At 41.3% G+C, this 18382-nt stretch overlaps 1 protein-coding gene across 1 annotated transcript in view; it reads right to left on the bottom strand.

The window, feature by feature from the left end:
• The window catches only part of LOC126249493 (dynein axonemal heavy chain 5), an 856962-nt gene that overhangs the window by 553277 nt on the left and 285303 nt on the right, over positions 1 to 18382 (bottom strand). The window contains 2 exon segments of the mRNA XM_049951144.1: positions 4837 to 5085; positions 17106 to 17266. Coding sequence (XP_049807101.1) covers positions 4837 to 5085; positions 17106 to 17266 — 410 coding nt within the window.

Raw genomic sequence — 18382 nt, 5'->3', positions numbered from 1 at the left:
ACAGGGATACATATAGACAGAGTATAACAATGAGCTTTTTGACACATTCCAGCAAGCCCGAATACAGTGAGCTACTAATGGGTTATTTACGTGCACAACAGGTCACCTCGATTCGACCGAAGATAAATACACTGAACATTAATAGTAGTCTTAGAAGCGTTCTCGCTGGACATTTATTTCACATTATGTAAGGTAAGTGAAGCAATTAACAGGACTACTTTAAGTGTAAATGTATAACACGTACAAATAATTTTCATACAGTAGTAGCAATTAGATTTATTCTTTAACCCGCGCATGCAGCATTGTTGTCATAGTTCACCAAAATAAACGTAGTTTTAATTATAATATAAGTATTGAATATGGAGAAACGTGGATAAATGCTTTACAGGTCATGCCGAGAGCTGACGCGATTTTACAGATGCAGAGAGATGTTGAAGTCATGCCGTGCGCTGACGATTATGAAACATGAATATTTTGTTATAGGTAATACAGAGAGATATTGAAGTCATGCCGTGCGCTGATGATTATTAACAATGAATATTTTATTACAGGCTATGCAGAGAGATGACACGAGGTACAAAGGAGAGAGGAGAATGAAGATGTTAGTATGTAAGGAATATAATTTAGTAATGATTTATTTTGATAACAGGCGACACAGCGCAGCGCAGCACTACGGATGGAGAAACCACATTAAATTGCTTACTATATACACTTTGCTGTTCGAAATTTTTTTTCTGAATTGAACATGATATTTTTTACATCAGACACATACATAGGAAAAACAGATCACACCAAATGTCAGCATACCGATTCGCACTCTATGTAAAATACAAATGTTTTCTCTTAAATGACAATGACGATGTGTGTTACACAACTCAAACATAATATATAGTCGACTGACAATATGACTCGTAACTGACGAACACATTACCGAACATACTGATGTCACAGAAAGTGACATATTTTGTATAAAGATACTTGTCTATTTTATTTAAAATGTTGATGCCTAAATGTACTACTAAATTCCACTTACAGAAATATTTGTTTATGTTATTGACTGTCAGGTAATGTAATATGTATTGTAGGCTGAATTCACTACAGATGGAAAACGTGTTTTTTATGTAATTGTTTAAAACTATAAACTTTTTCTACAGTCACACAAGGTGAGATATTTAGTCCTATTAAACGTAAAATAAATAATTTTTATGAGCACAGAGGAAAGAGATGATGTAAAATTTGATAATAACGGTATCAACCATATCCGTGAACCTTTTGACAAAATGATTATACCTGTACCTTAATTCCTGTGCATCCCCATGGTTATGGAGCACAAACAAAGTAAATAGTGACCCACGTTACTTCAATCTACGATGTTTTCTATGAGGTGTCGGCATACCAAGATGCACACCATCACTACTAATGGACAATTCGAGTTGGAACTTGTACCTGATGTAGCTGCGGCAACTCAGGCAATTCGACGGTTAACTTAGTGTTTGGGTACACTAAAACTATGGATCAAAGAGACGACGGAATCACATGGCGAAACCTGGTGTTGTGCTATGTGAGGGAAAGAAACGGACTTTTGAGTGCATTCACAGACAGTTGCCAGTGCTTTGACCATGCTATCAAATTCCCTTTTTTTCCCCTTCCTTGAATATGGTACTAACAGATGCCAATTTTACAAAAGAAATTATAATGAAACATAAACTATGTTCTAATTTTTGCCATCCATTACTATTAGAAATGTAAATAACTTTTACTACCCGATGTACACTTCCAACTTACTGACTCATATTATTTGTATATTTTGATGTATACTCTTATGAATATTCTCTTTGTTAACTTAGGAAAACAAATTCTTATGACAGTATATGTATATGCTTTGTTGAAAGAAACATTCTATCATTAACTTACTTATTACTACACATATTTCTATAATCAAATTTTCTCCTTACGTCAACTCCAAATGACTTAACGACGTAGGAAAATTTTAAGGAAACCCAGTGGAGGGTTATGTAAGACGTGTATATTTCTATTGTCTATTGTCAAACCACAATTTATGAAAGATGTTTGTATTTTATTAATAGGATTAAGTAGGAATAATTATAATTGTCATGTTGTAAATAATTGTGGTAGCAGGGAATGTCTGCACCAAAATATTGTTGACAAGAGAGACCGCAAATTGATATAATTTTAAAAAAGGGCGGGAGAGACCGCGTATGGATACATTTTAAGAAAAGAGCGGGAAAGACCGCGCATTGATACATTTTGTAATGGTAGCAGGGACTGTCTGCACCAGAAAGCATTGCTGGCAGGAGAGACCGCACTTTAGCGTTCGTAGGAATTCAGTAGTAAGCGAGATGTGAAGCGAGTGGGTAGCAGGTCTGAAGCGAGAGGTTGAGAGGAGTAGTGTGCCTGCCAGCCACCAGCTATCATTTACAAGAGTTATAAACAAATGGTTCAAGTGATTATAAACAGATGTACAGAGACATCAACTAACTATTATCATAAGAGGAACTAATATTATTGAATTATTTTCTTTGCGAAACTCAAGACTACTGAAGGTATGTTTGCGCAATGCTAGTTGTAAGATTATTGTAAAAAGTAAGTCCCATTTGAACGTTTGTAAAATCATTTCATTACCAACAGTAAATATTTGAAGCGTTTTCGGAATATAATTAACTTTTGCCAGCAATGTTGTATTACTGATTATAATCCATCCCATAAACCATCAACATAAAACGTTGCAAAAATTTTATTGTTGTCAAGAAAAAGTGTAACCATGAATTACATAACTTCAGTCAAATTAATTAAAGAATTACGTCAGCTTCGCTATTAACGAATAACGTCAGCTTTGGTAGTAAATACAGCCACTTATTATGACAGCCCACCAGCAGCTAATAGAGTATAGTAAAACAGAATAAGTATATTCATGTCGCTATTCGATGTAGCAGTCAGATGGCGATCCAGTAACAGTAAAAAAGGTAAGGAACAGTTTTGGGTTATTGCAGATAACGACTGAGGGCCACGACGACGACATATTCTATGTTTCGTCGAAATAATCAGAAAATCACTTTTAATAAGCAGGAATTAAATTTTTTATGCGAAGATTGAGAAAGAAAATAAATTTCAAAGGGAAGATTTCATTTGTTATTATTAAGCAAGAGATAGAAATCGTAAGGAATTTTTCATAGTTTATTGTAAAAGGGAAGGTTGCGTAACAAAAGAGATATAGAGGAGACGGTTATTGCGTAATAACACAAGCGGTATAGAGGAGACGGTATGGTTGCAATAGGTTCTGTTGGTAGCCTTGGCCAACTCCAGTGGCAGTTCCTATACGACTGAAGCAACATATCACTTCTTGGTACTATATCCCCCAAACGTTTAGAGCTCACACAGAGACTTACCAATAATCGTTCTTTCCGCCTACTTTTCACGGCTGGAACAGGAGTGGGCGAAGGTTACAGCGGTGGACGAAGTACCCTCCACCACACACCGTTATTGACGTCCGCAGTATGAGCCTATAGTAATGTGCACACGGTCGTTTACTGTTGCTGAAAACAGGAACGACCTGCGGATTTCGCCAATAACTCTGATCACTCTGTAGGAATCAGCATGGGTTTCGAAAAAGACGATCGTCTGAAACCCAGCTCGCGCTATTCGTCCACGAGACTCAGAAGGCCATAGACACGGGTTCCCAGGTAGATGCCGTGTTTCTTCACTTCCGCAAGGCGTTCGATACAGTTCCCCACAGTCGTTTAATGAACAAAGTAAGAGCATATGGACTATCAGACCAATTGTGTGATTGGATTGAACAGTTCCTAGATAACAGAACGCAGCATGTCATTCTCAATGGAGAAAAGTCTTCCGAAGTAAGAGTGATTTCAGGTGTGCCGCAGGGGATAGTCGTACGACCGTTGCTATCCACAATATACGTAAATGACCTTGTGGATGACATCGGAAGTTCACTGAGGCTTTTTGGGGATGATGCTGTGGTACATCGAGAGGTTGTAACAATGGAAAATTGTACTGAAATGCAAGAGGGTCTGCAGCGAATTGACGCATGGTGCAGGGAATGGCAATTGAATCTCAATGTAGACAAGTGTAATGTGCTGCGAATACATAGAAAGAAAGATCCCATATCATTCAGCTACAATATAGCAGGTCAGCAACTGGAAGCAGTTAATTCCATAAATTATTTGGGAGTACGCATTAGGAGTGATTTAAAATGGAATGATCATATAAAGTTGATCGACGGTAAATCAGATGCCGGACTGAGATTCATTGGAAGAATCCTAAGGAAATGCAATCCGAAAACAAAGGAAGTAGGTTACAGTTCGCTTGTTCGCCCATTGCTTGAATACTGCTCAGCAGTGTGGGATCCGTACCAGATATGGTTGGTAGAAGAGATAGAGAAGATCCAACGGAGAGCAGCGCGCTTCGTTACAGGATCATTTACTAATCGCAAAAGCGTTACAGAGATGATGGATAAACTCCAGTGGAAGACTCTGCAGGAGAGACGCTCAGTAGCTCGTTACGGGCTTTTGTTGAAGTTTCGAGAACATACCTTCACCGAGGAGTCAAACAGTATATTGCTCCCTCCTACGTATATCTCGCGAAGAGACCATGAGGATAAACCGAGACTGGAATAGAATGGAGAACCGATAGAGGTACTCAAGGTACCCTCCGCCACACACCGCCAGGTGGCTTGCGGAGTATGGATGTAGATGCAGATGTAGATCACATTGTTGCTCGAGCGACGTACGATTGATTTGCTGTAGAAGAGGAGAAAGGTTAATGACAGTAAAGAAGAAGGAGGAGTATGTAGCGGGGTACCTGTCGGACGTCCTGCGTGCAGGTGGAGAGCAGAGAGAGCGTCTTGACGACCTCCTTGTTCTCCATGACGTGGCTGTAGAAGTTGCGCGCCTGCTGCGGGAAGGAGGGCCGCTCGTCGGAGGCGAGGCGGTACAGCTTGCGGCGGCGCGAGCGGGCGTCGTCGGGGCCGCGCGCCGCCTGCTCCAGGCGGGACACCACGTCAAGCACGGCCTGCGACGGCCGGCCGGCCAGCTTCCGCCAGCCGGACCTCTGCTCGCACACGGCCGCGCGCGCGTCAGCACAGGACAGACCAGGAAGAGCAGCGGCCAAGCGCCGCCGTGCACCACGCCTCTGCACACCCGCCCTCATCTCGGCCAATACAATGCTTCTTAACGCCCACGCTATTTCTTCGGCCCATCTTACGGAACACTGACTTTAACGATGAGACTTGTCACAACGGTACCTGACGGCACCCAGGTAAATAAATGTAAATGTCGTGTGACTAGAGCCTCCCATCGGGTAGACCTTTCTCCGGGTGCAAGTCTTTCGATTTGACACCACTTCGGCGACTTGCTCGTCGATGGGGATGAAATGATGACGATTAGGACAACACGACACCCAATCCCTGAGTGGAGAAAATCTCCGACCCAGTCGGCAATGAAACCCGGGCCCTTAGGATTGAAATTCGGTTACGCTGACCACTCAGCTACCCAGTAAACGATAATTACCGCACAAAGGCTTCTCCCAGTTTTATAAACTACACCATTGGGAATAGTGTTGACAGCACGACCAGTGGTGGCACCGTTATCTCCCCCACCCCTGCCCCCCCCCCCCATCCCGCCCCTCGCAAGATAAAATCCTTTCGAGACAGAATTTACCTAATGCTCTGAGTAGAACTGTAAAACTACCGTAGACTTCCTTAGACTTTCACAAGTAAGCGCAGACTACAACAGTTTTCCTACAGGCTTTGATCAGTTATGATTGTAAATGTGTTACCCGTACGTTAAGTGTGTTGCACACTTATCGGGTGTGACCTAATCTCAATCGCTTTGCCGGCCGGTGTGGCCGAGCGGTTCTAGGCGCTTCAGTCTGGAACCGCACGACCGCTACAGTCGCAGGTTCAAATCCTGCTTCGGGCGTGGATGTGTGCGATGTCTTTAGGTTAGTTAGGTTTAAGTAGTTCTAAGTTCTAGGGGACTGATGACCTCAGATGTTAAGTCCCATAGTGCTCAGAGCCATTTGAACCATTTTTCAGTCGCTTTGTTTGCATATGCAATCAGTGTCTCACTAGATTCCCCTAGAAACCGGGAGCGGCGAACCTTGTAGAAACTGAGTGAGGATATATACAGGGCTCCGTAACCTAACGAATATATTGGCACTATTTGAATCAGGTTTTATTCGAAAATTGTTGGTTTGTAGCTTGCAACAGTGGGATACTGTAGCAAAATTTAAAAAAAAAAATACAGATTTATCATATAGCGCTAGAAAACGCAATTTCCTCAAAAAAAAAAAAGGTCTGTAAAATAAAAACATTTTAAACATCGCTTCAGTAGTACGTCGAGCTTATGTAAAACATAGTTCTGTTTTCTACAAATAACTTTCGCACGTATCAATAACAACAGAGCTCATATCTTAGATCATGATGAAGAACGTTCTATCGAGTACAAAAAGCAACAATAATAATATAGGTTTTTTATGCCTGTGCATGTAAAATGTACTTGTAACAGTAGTAATTGCTTTGGTTAGATTAAAGCGCGGAAGTTACACGATGAACTAATTTTTGTTACTAGTATAATACAGTTTACATTTTGTAATGATATAGAACACACGACTGACTAGCACTGATTGATGTGCGGTTCTAATTATGTGCGAAGCAAACAAAAAGCAAAGAGAAGTTTTCGGTGCACAATTCCTCTCTTATTCATATATGTTACTTTTCCTATCAGTTCTATCAATACTACCAGTCATCCTACTATTTACTACGACATTTACTGTGTCATTTATGTACTGTACCAAAACGACAGAACCGTAGTTTCGGTGGAGCGCAGTTGTAGCTCTTAGCAATGGCATTGTCATCGATGGTCCTTCAAGACCTAACGAAAAACAACAGATCTTTAGTTCGTAGAAAAATGACAGGCTGAGGTGGAGCAGTACTCAGGTCACCGTTTGTCTATTTTTCACCCGCACCCAACGCAATGAGAAAATACAGGGCATTCATAAGTACCTATGACGTTTCGGAAACGACTGTGAGAAAACTGCGAGATATATACAGAAAATGGACGCGTATCAGTGGATAGAGTATCCCTCCAAGTTTTTAACTGACATTACATGTGCTCAGACGCGCACAGTTTGCGACGTGCCAAACTGCAATACGTGCATGTCACTGCTCCTCCTGCTGCTGCTGCCGCTAAAGGCACCTGGGAAAATCCAGCGACAGCAGCCCACTTTAGAAATCTGTCCATTGGGTAGTCTATCTGTGGACGTGAACTATTTCGATTAGGCAATATAGAGTGGATCATCGGCTGACATTAGAGTTGCGCTGTACCAAAATTACGGTTCGGTAGTTCTGGTACAGTATACAGGATGTTACAAAAAGGTACGGCCAAACTTTCAGGAAACATTCCTCACACACAAATAAAGAAAAGATGTTATGTGGACATGTGTCCGGAAACGCTTAATTTCCATGTTAGAGCTCATTTTAGTCTCGTCAGTATGTACTGTACTTCCTCGATTCACCGCCATGATTTCATACGGGATACTTTACCTGTGCTGCTAGAACATGTGCCTTTATAAGTACGACACAACATGTGGTTCATGCACGATGGAGCTCCTGCACATTTCAGTCGAAGTGTTCGTACGCTTCTCAACAACAAAAAATTGTTAAAATGGCTTTGAGCACTATGGGACTTAACATCTGTGGTCATCAGTCCCCTAGAAATTAGAACTACTTAAACCTAACTAACCTAAGGACATCACACACATCCATGCCCAAGGCAGGATTCGAACCTGCGACCGTAGCGGTCACGCGGTTCCAGACTGAAGCGCCTAGAACCGCACGGCCACACAGGCCGGCTTCTCAACAACAGATTCGGTCACCGATGGATTGGTAGAGGTGGACCAATTCCATGGCCTCCACGCTCTCCTGACCTTAACCCTCTTGTCTTTCATTTATGGGGGCATTTGAAAGCTCTTGTCTAAGCAACCCCGGTACCAAATGTAGAGACTCTTCGTGCTCGTATTGTGGACGGCTGTGATACAATACGCCATTTTCCAGGGCTGCATCAGCGCATCAGGGGTTCCATGTGACGGAGGGTGGATGCATGTATCCTCGCTAACGGAGGACATTTTGAACATTTCCTGTAACAAAGTGTTTGAAGTCACGCTGGTACGTTCTGTTGCTGTGTGTTTCCATTCCTTGATTAATGTGATTTGAAGAGAAGTAATAAAATGAGCTCTAACATGGAAAGTAAGCGTTTCCGGACACATGTCCGCATAACATATTTCCTTTCTTTGTGTGTGAATGTTTCCTGAAAGTTTGGCCGTACCTTTTTGTAACACACTGTATACATGACATAGTAAATGTTAGGATTACCAGTAATGTTGGTAGCTCTGGTAGGGACAGAAACATAAATGAATGTATGAGAGAGAAGCTCGGATCTTTCGACTTCTGTTTGTTCTTTGTTTTGCACACAATTAGAACGGCACGTCGTTCAGTGTTAGTCAACTCCGTTTTCTGCATCATTACAAAATATAAATTGCGTTTTTCCCAATAATAGAAATTAGTTGGTAGCGTTTTCTGCGTTTTTATGTAACCAAAGCAATTACTTTTGTCGCAAGTACACTTTTCGTGAACAAACATAAAAGTATCTGTATTATTATTGTTGTTTTTTGTACTCGGTAGAAGGATCTTCATTTTGATCAAAGGCAAAGTTTCCTATTAGTATCGATAAGTGCGAAAGTTGTTGTGAAAAACGAAACATGTTATATATAAGCTCGACGAAGTACTGAAGTAATGTTTGATGTGTTTTTGTTTTGCGTTCTTTTTAGTTTTACCCTTTTTGGAGGACATTATGCTTTATAACTCTACTTCCTAAATATGTATTGCGTTTTCAATCTTTGCGTTTTCAATCTTCACCCTGTTTCATGTTACAAATCAAGAGATTTCGAATAAAACCTGAATTAAACAGTGATAGTTTGGATTTTGCGATAAATACTGTTTATTTTTAAACAACACACAGGATGGAAACTATGTGGAATAGAAATGTTCTGTAGGTTACACAGCCCTTTATATATTTTTACTTAATTTCTAGGCGTTTCACCGCTTCCGGCTTCTGCTGGAATCTAGTAAGACACCGATAAAATATACGTACAAACAAAGTGATCGAATTGAGGTAACGCGCCATAGACATGCAACACACCTAACATAGAGGTAACGAGGTTATGATATTAACTCAGCAAGGCTACCGTCGTCTACGCTTACTTATGATAGTCTACAGTAGCCTACAGAAGTTTTACTTCTCTAGTAGGGTCACTTATAAGTTGATAATATGTTGATAACACAGTGACTCCTTGTCTGTTATGCTGCGTAACAGGCAGTAAAACTGTGCAATCCAGCATAACGAAACGGCAAGGGATCTCGCGAATTATGTCACTGACTGCAGCTACAAAGCTGGTGACCTACCGATAAAGAATTAAGATTACCGCCGGCTGACCCCTATCCCCGACTCATTGAAACATCAGTCTCAAAGTTATATTCATCGAGACATAACGACATCTATGCCAAATGATGAAGTGCGTTAAACAAGTTACTTCCTCCCTCCCATCATGCAGCTACGCCACGTCAGATTGAAGGGCCAGGTGGAACAACGTTCGGCTCTAATCAGCCTGATCGTCAGGGTTAATCTAAAGGGATGAACCCAGAACCATGCAAGACACAGATTCTGAACAGATGCAGTAATTCTATGATTACTTTGCAAGTTGTGACTGTAATAATACTGACAAGTTTTTCAGTTTTCATTTCTCACTCTGGCCACTTCAAGGAAGGGCACTGTATGTTATGTCTTGAAGGTAGTTGATTGTTCGTGTAGAAAACATAGGAAATCCGTAACACACGCAACAATAATATCGTGGCTTAATATATAACATAATTTCGAGGCCCATTTCAACCAAAGTGTAATTTTGGACAAAAATTTAAAATTTTGAGAAAAATACTCTCGTCTGGGTTATATCTAAAATTGCTTTCCCTTTCGTATGGAGCGTTTATTAGTTCAGAGGCGTGGTGGACACGATTTTCAAGCTGTAATTGCATTCAGAATTACTTTTACGTTACACAACAGCAGTAAAAAAAAGTCGTTAAATTCGTGCGCAATAAAACCACCCATATACTGTGTGATCAAAGTATCCGGACATGACTTACAAGATCGTCGCGCCCTGGAATTCAGTACGGTGCTGGACCACCCTTAGCCTTGATGACAGATTCCACTCTCGCAGACATATGCTCAGTAAGGCGCTGGAAGGTTTCTAGGGGAATGGCAGCCCATCCTTCACAGAGTGCTGCACTGAGGAGAGGTATCGATGTCGGTCGGTGAAGCCTAGCACGAAGTTGGCGTCCCAAAACATCCCAGAGGTGTTCTATAGGGTTCAGGTCAGGACTCTGTGCAGGCTAATTCATTACAGGGACGTTATTATCGTGTAACCACTCCACCACAGGCAGTTCATTACGAACAGGTGCTCGATCGTGTTGAAAGACGCAGTCGACATCCCAGAATTGCTCTTCAATATTGGGAAAAAGAAGGTGTCTCAAACATCAATGTAGGCTAGTGCTGTGATAGTACCACGCAAAACAACAAGGGGTGCAAGCCCCATCCAGGAAAATCACAACCGCACCATAACACCACCGCCTCCGAATTTTCCTGTTGGCACTACACACGCTGGCAGATGGCGGTCCCCTGACATTCGCCATACCCACACCCTGCCATCGGATCGCCACATTGTGTACCGTGATTCGTCACTCCACACAACGTTTTTCCACCGTTCAATCGTCCAATGTTTACGCTCCTTACACCAAGCGAGGCGTCGTTTGGCATTTACCAGCGTGATGTGTGGCTTATCAGCAGCCGCTCGACCATGAAATCCAACTATTCTCACCTCCCGCCTAACTGTCAAAATACTTGCAGTGGATCCTGATGCAGTTTGAATTCCTGTGTGATGGTCTGGACAGCTGTCTGCTTATTGCACATTACGACCCTCTTCAACTGTCGACGCTCTCTGTCAGTCAACAGACGAGGTCGGCCTGTACGCTTTTGTGCTGTACGTGTCCCTTCACATTTTCACTTCACTATCACATCGGAAACAGTGGACCTACGGATGTTTAGAAGAGTGGAAATCTCGCGTATAGACGTATGACACAAGTGACACCCAATGACCTAACCACGTTCGAAGTCCGTGAGTTCCGCGGAGCGCCCCATTCTGCTCTCTCACAATGTCTAATGACTACTGAGGTCGCTGATATAGAGTACCTGGCAGTAGGTGGTAGCACAATGCATCTAATATGAAAAACATATGTTTTTGGGGGGGTCCGGATACTTTTGATCACATAGTGAATGTAAGCATTTTGCAGTACTAATCCTTACTGAAAAATACATTCGCAATGAATACAGGTTCGTCTCTTGTGTTACTTAAGGCTTATCATGCAGCAGAGCTCAGACCACGGCAATATTAATTTATGAGCCGTTTAGTATATATAATTAGCCATGACACAGAGCCTCAACATTTGTTTGAAAGCGCAGTTGAAAGCGGAATATTCGTCCTATGTTTGGATCGTTTGGGTAAAAAGAAAGAACATTCGCATAGCAAAGTACAGTAAATGACTCTATAATCATTGAATAATGTACAAACAGATTTCTCAGTTAGACAACACTGGTTTTGGATTGGTTAATAGGCTGAAAGATTAAAAGAAATGTAAAAAGAAAGTATCTTGCATCGGAAAATTAAACGTGAACTATACCTTATTTAGTGCCCTGAGAGAGGACTGTTATATTTGCAAATTAGTAATTCGATACATAAAAGACCGTGTCAGCGTATATGGTCGTATTGGCCTCGATATGCTGTTGTATACTGTAAAGGTAATTCTGAGGAAAGCAAGAAAAAAGATAGCTTAAGACTGGAAAGACAGAAAATGTCTGAATATAGATGCACTTCAAGAACGGAATAATAAAAAATTCTCTCAGTATTCAATAATGGTTTCATCTGAGAAAAAAATATCTTCAAATTCATGCTACTGAGCAGGCACACAGTCATGCAGCTACATATTTAGCCGAGAGCAATAATTATTATTGAGAGAGGAAGTGCAACTGGCAAGCAGGATTGTGTCAGCTGTTGAAATGTGGTCATACGAGTAGTTCACCCCAGAATTCTGTGGCACATTCCCTAGGCAGCTCGGAGTAAAGTAAGAGAAAGATAGCTTAAGACTCGAAAGACAGAAAACGTCAGGATACAGAGGAACCTCAAGAACGGAATTATCAAAAATTCTCTCAGTATTCAACAATGAATGCATTAGAGAAAGAAAAAAATTAATGTATACTATCAATTAGGCACGCCATCATGCAGCTAAGTATTTAGTACAGAGCAGCTAGCAGCAGAAGAAGAGATATTTTCAAGCAGTTTTACTAACGACGGGAGGCAAGAACTAAAAAGGAAGCTACAGGTAACTTCGTTTTGTTTTGAATTTGTAGCCCCTGTTTCTGATTTTTGCAGTTCATTGAGAGTAGTTGCTATTGATTTTTCTACAAACGAAACATCTCAATGGGAATTACCACTATTGAAATTTTCCAGTTTGTAAAATAGCAAATATGAAAGCTAGGTTTTGGTTGTTTAGTGTATGCTGTCCTCAAAGAAAGAAATGCGACATTCATACATGTTTCTGGTCGTTGTACTCCTCTGATAGGGTGCAAGATTTCTTCTGTTTATACTGTGTCTGATGGCTGTCTGCTGTGAATAATTATGATTTAAACGATTTTTGCCTTGTGTAAAAATCTGAATCCTTCTTGTAATTATAGTTTTCCAAATTATAACTTATGTAAATAACACTAAGAAACATTCTGTCTGTTGTTTTTTACACAGATGTGACACCTGCTAAGTGCTAGAAACAAGTTATTTGCTCTGTGACTCATAAAACAACTATAATCGAATTCATCTTTCCTCAGTATTTCGTTGTGTTCACGATAAGGTCAAATTAAGAATTATAGAAGACAGCGTTTCCTTACAAGTCAATACAATGATACTAATTATTTATTCTTCTAATAAAGAGCGATAAAAATCAGACTTGTGTTCTATAGATACAGCTAAAACCATGCCAATCACAGATACGCCTTAAGATATGTCTGCAAAATAAGATCATTTCCAGGGTGGTGTCCAGCTATGCAGACACATTAATAATTGTTTCTTACCTACGTAATTGTTTAAGGATTAATTGAAAATATGGGGTTGTAAGACTTCTCTCAAGCGAAACTCTAGAAGCAAACGATGAACAGTAAAATGCATTTTCCGAGCAAAGAGCTGTATTTTAGGAATAGGTATAACGAACATCAATGTTTTACTCCAAGGAGGGAGTAAATCACCATCTTGAATTTTATTGAGGGCCAGAGATGTTTTTAATCTGAAAAGAAAGCACTCCAGATGTGATTCTTAGATTTTCTGCGTCTAGTGTAAGCCATAAAATAGTGTGAATGCGTAGCAAATGTCTGCGAGACGTCTAACTGAGGCGCAACGTCGGGACCAGCTCGGTATTCACCTAGCGGGATATGGAAAGCCGACTAAAACAACATTCAGTCTGGCTAGGACACCGGCCCTCGTCGTTAATCCGCCAGACAGATTCGAACCGGGGCCGGCGCGCCTACCTGAGTCCGCGAAGCAGGGCGTTAGCGCTCTTTTTCTTTTTTTTTTAAATCTCATTTTGATCGCTTTTGTTCGTTGCATCGGCTCGGGGCGGACGTCGTAAGACACCTGTTTAAGGTCGTCGTTGATCGATGAACTCAGTTTATTTTATTTTTTATTTATTTTTTTTTTTTTTTTAACAGAGGACAGCTAACCCTGTGACCGAACACGCTGAGCTACCGTGCCGGCATCGCTCTCGGCTACCCTGGCAGGTAGATGTGATTCTTAGATATTTGTTTGATAATATTTTAGAAGGACTCCACCATTTTACGACTGTTTACACAGGCACGTCAAAACAAAAAGATTTCTTTGCGTTCTCAATATTTCTCCTTGCCTGTGTCTATTGACGCACTTGCTAGATATGTTCACAGAATATTATGCGGCGTTGTATGTGCTCTGAAGTAGATGATTTTTACATTTGGACTCTTCAGGCACCTCAGTTTTATGTACCCAGGGGCCGGCCGGTGTGGCCGTGCGGTTAAAGGCGCTTCAGTCTGGAACCGCGTGACCGCTACTGTCGCAGGTTCGAATCCTGCCTCGGGCATGGATGTGTGTGATGTCTTTAAGTTAGTTAGGTTTAATTAGTTCTACGTTCTAGGGGACTGATGACCACAGATGTTAAGTCCCATAGTGCTCAGAGCCATTTGAACCATTTTTGTACCCAGGGGAAAAAATGATAAAAATGTCTGGGCCACTCTCCTCTTACTTCAACAATGTGGGAAAGAGTATCTTCTGCTGGCTACCAGGGTACACTAAAATAAAGAAATATGAGCCTCCTACAGGCTGTAAACTCACTGTTGAGCTGGAAGGAGAAGTCGCTAGAGGTGCAAGACAACAAGCAGCAGCAGATCGAGAAATCAACTATCCCTCCGTGGCGTTCCTCCTTCCGGTCACAGAAACAGGATGCCTCAGTCACCAGTCACGGTATGGGACGTAAGCGGCAAATAATAATGCGGTAAGTCCGGCCATGAGCTAATATTTACGAGACAAACGTTATTAGTGGGAAAAAGAAGATGATCAATAATAATGCTAGTTTTTCGTGTATGTGGTCAGAGCGTCTGCAGTTGTTTTGTAGTTATTAAAGGTATATAAACTATGACTTTGCAACTACTGTAAATGCGTATTTATATCACCATACGAGTCAAATTTTACTGATATAAGACATTGATATTGGCATAATATTTCCCAGATTTCCGCTCACATCGGAAAATGTCACCTGCTTCCACATTCCCCAGGAATTCCTGATGTATTCGTGTTGGTTAGGAGAACAGCACATTTCTTGGCGTAAAATACAACAAAATATAGCACCACCAGTGAAAGTAAAGAAATCATTAGTGTAACTACATTTCTTTGTATCCTATATCAATGAATGCTCCTCTCAACAACTCCACAGAGAGATCTTTCTTCCGTATTTTTCAAAAATTAAATAGTGACGTGTGTATTATGTTCGCCCTTCCTTGGCGCGGGTAACAAGTGAAACTACGAAAAGGAAGAAAAGGCGAGAGAAAGAAAGACTAGAATGATGCATATCAAGAAGCGTAAAAAAGAACAAATCGCAGAATGTTTAGCAAAGAAAATTAGAACGAGAATGTAAAATGCGTTGTTAGAAGCAGAATAATGCGTAAGCGTAAAAAAGAAGAGGAAAAATGCTTCCGGGGTAGTGGAGAGAGCTTCTCTGCCTGACATAGAGATGAAGTTGATCACAGAAAAATTTTCTTTCCACGATACTGGTATTTGTTGCACAATAACGGAAGTGAAATGTATCTTGAACTGTGTAGTAATTCTCTTTATGCAGCTTTTCAAGGTAGTCTTGTTGTATTATGTCTCGTTGAAATGGATAAGAGGGAATATTTGTTGTTTTTGGCTGTATATAACCAATGGAACTTAATTCAAAGTTGGTGAATGAACGTAAGTACTGTATTTCTTTATTTCTGACAGCGACCGTTCTTATTTTGAAGACAATTCACGTGAAAGTCTTCCTGAAAGTGTAATCACGGCGGTTAAAATAGTTGACGACATAGGCATACGAGAAGAAACAGTAAGGTACATTACAGAAGGAAAGCTTTGTGGAAGATTGGTGCTGCAATTGTTAAATGTCAGCCAGAGGTAAATGAAATTCCAAATTTTTCAGCAGTGGTGAGCCTCTTTAAGAAGAACCAAGCTCCTTTTCGTCTCTTGAGTAGGAAAAATGTTCAAATGTGTGTGAATTCCTCAGAGACCAAACTGCTGAGGTCATCGGTCTCTAGACCTACACATTACTTAAACTGACTTATGCTAATAACAACACACACACCCATGCCCGAGGGGGGACTCGAGCCTCCGGCGGAAGAGGCCGCGAAATTAGTGACATGGCGCCTCTAACCGCGCGGCCACACCGCGCGGCTCTTGACTGCGACACTAGTTCACCAGAAACGAAACAGCATTGGACGCAAGGCGATGGTTCAAATGGCTCTGAGCACTATGGGACTTAACTTCTGAGGTCATGAGTCCCCTAGAACTTAGAACTACTTAAACCTAACTAACCTAAGGACATCACACACATCCATGCCCGAGGCAGGATTCGAACCTGCGACCGTAGCAGTCGCGTGGTTCCAGACTGGAGCGCCTAGAACCGCTCGGCCACTTCGGCCGGCTAAGGTGATGGTCCTGCACGACAAAATCCCAAGTCCATTTCACCTTACGAAAAGAGTATAGCAAGTGATTTTTGAGATGCAGATGGGATTCTTCTTATTGGTTACGTTTCAGATGGCGAATTCTAAGAAGTTTTATGGACTCAGCAGATGAAAGAAAACCTACGAAGAGATCTTCAAAGCGAAGGAAAAAAAACTCATCTTTCGGTAGGATAATGTGCCTGACCAGAAACGTGTTTTGGTTGTTGGAAAACTGGCATATTTTAACTATGAAACGGTGGAACATTCACCCTACTCAGCAGATTTGGCAACTTCTGACAAAGTCCCTCCTCTATAGAAATTTATGGCTGATAACAATGAAGAGGTTATAGCAGCCATAAAATGGTATCTTCCAGATCATTCAGAACCGCATTTCAGGAAGAGAATATCCTCACTGGAAAAACGTTGGACGGATTGCATTTAAGTGAAAAGCGTCTACATAAAAAAATACAGGTTTAAAGCAAAGCACACAGTCTTTCATTGCCAAGCCTACAAATTTTCTTCATGCTACTGTAAGCAGATGTGATCATCTTTGCTTGGGAATATGCTAAGGAGTTTACATACGTTATGGCACCCTCTAACTCATTCGAAAGATTTATGGATCTCTACGAAACAGCAGTGGATCATTACTGATCAGAATGTAGCAAAGCCTGACAGCAGCAAAGTGTACGCTGTGCTATGCTTCACCTGTTGGCTCTGACCGCCAGTCCACTGGCCGACGCCCTTCGCGACGCTGGAGATGTTTTTGCCGGCCGTGGCGAGAGCGTCCTGAACGTCTTCAAGGCTGGGCCGTACCACCACCTTGGGGATCATCAGCGTTGCGTTCAGCAGGAAAACTGGCTTCTGCTCTGGTTGGCCTGCCGTCAAACCCACCAGCATTCTTTCTCGAATCCATTAAAATACTAGTATGACAATGACGAATAGCTTATAGGGAGGTTCTACTGGGGATGACTTCTGTTCTGAAAATGACTAGTCACAGAGTAATCCCAGCTACATGCTAGCGCACTAATGTTTCGATGGATTTCCTCTGGACAGAGTCAACTATTCCAGGCTAAATGCTACTAACGATATGTAAGTAGAGGATGACAAAGGCAGAATACTTCGTTAACTTTATACTCTAATTTGTAATTGTTTGATGTCTTTATTAAAACGGTTCGTAAAAATAACGAAAATTAGACTAACCATTGTATTGTATTGTATTGTATGTTAACCGGGGGCCTAGAAACGACGGATAGGCTCCGTCCCCGCCCCAGCCTACTCATGTGTGGACATAATGCCACTTAATATTTCCGTGTATTTAATAAGTGCACTCTTATGAAAATATATCTATTGACAATGACTGCTGTCTGGTGATGTAAAAGAAACGAATCTTCTTTACGTACTGAAATATTCTAAAGTCTCTGCGAAGTCTTATTTTGTTCTATCTACTGTCTAATTGTTGTTTATCGTACCAAGCGGGGTTAGCGCAGTGGTTAACCAGGGCTCGCCAATCACGTGGCCGTGCATAGTCTACTGTATTTGGTTTTCCTTGTTTAAGCAAATGCTTAAAGAGGTCATGGTAGCTTCCCCCCCCCCCCCCTACCCCACCTCCACCTCTCCTGTAACCAACAATCCGAGCGAAATCTAAATCTCTAATGACCACAACTGTGGACGTGACATGAAACACCAAACGCAAAATTGGTTTTCTCTAGGTTGTAATGATGAATGATCATATACTGAGTTAAAATGAAGCATATATTTGGAATGTAAACTTGCTTTTTGTGAGTTCCCATTTACTTTAGAAAGACGTGCACTATTGATGCAAAGATGAGACTCCTGAGATATTTAAATATTAAGTTATTGAATGACTTGGCGATATTTGCCGTGATCAATTTCGAGCTCGCACATAACTGTATTAATTTCCTATTTTGTTACCCACACGTCGAATATTTTGTTCTGCTTCAAATTGACGTTTACACGGTGGT

This window comes from Schistocerca nitens, chromosome 3, assembly GCF_023898315.1.
Source record: "Schistocerca nitens isolate TAMUIC-IGC-003100 chromosome 3, iqSchNite1.1, whole genome shotgun sequence".
Taxonomy (NCBI): domain Eukaryota; kingdom Metazoa; phylum Arthropoda; class Insecta; order Orthoptera; family Acrididae; genus Schistocerca; species Schistocerca nitens.
This window is presented reverse-complemented; position numbering and strand designations above follow the sequence as displayed.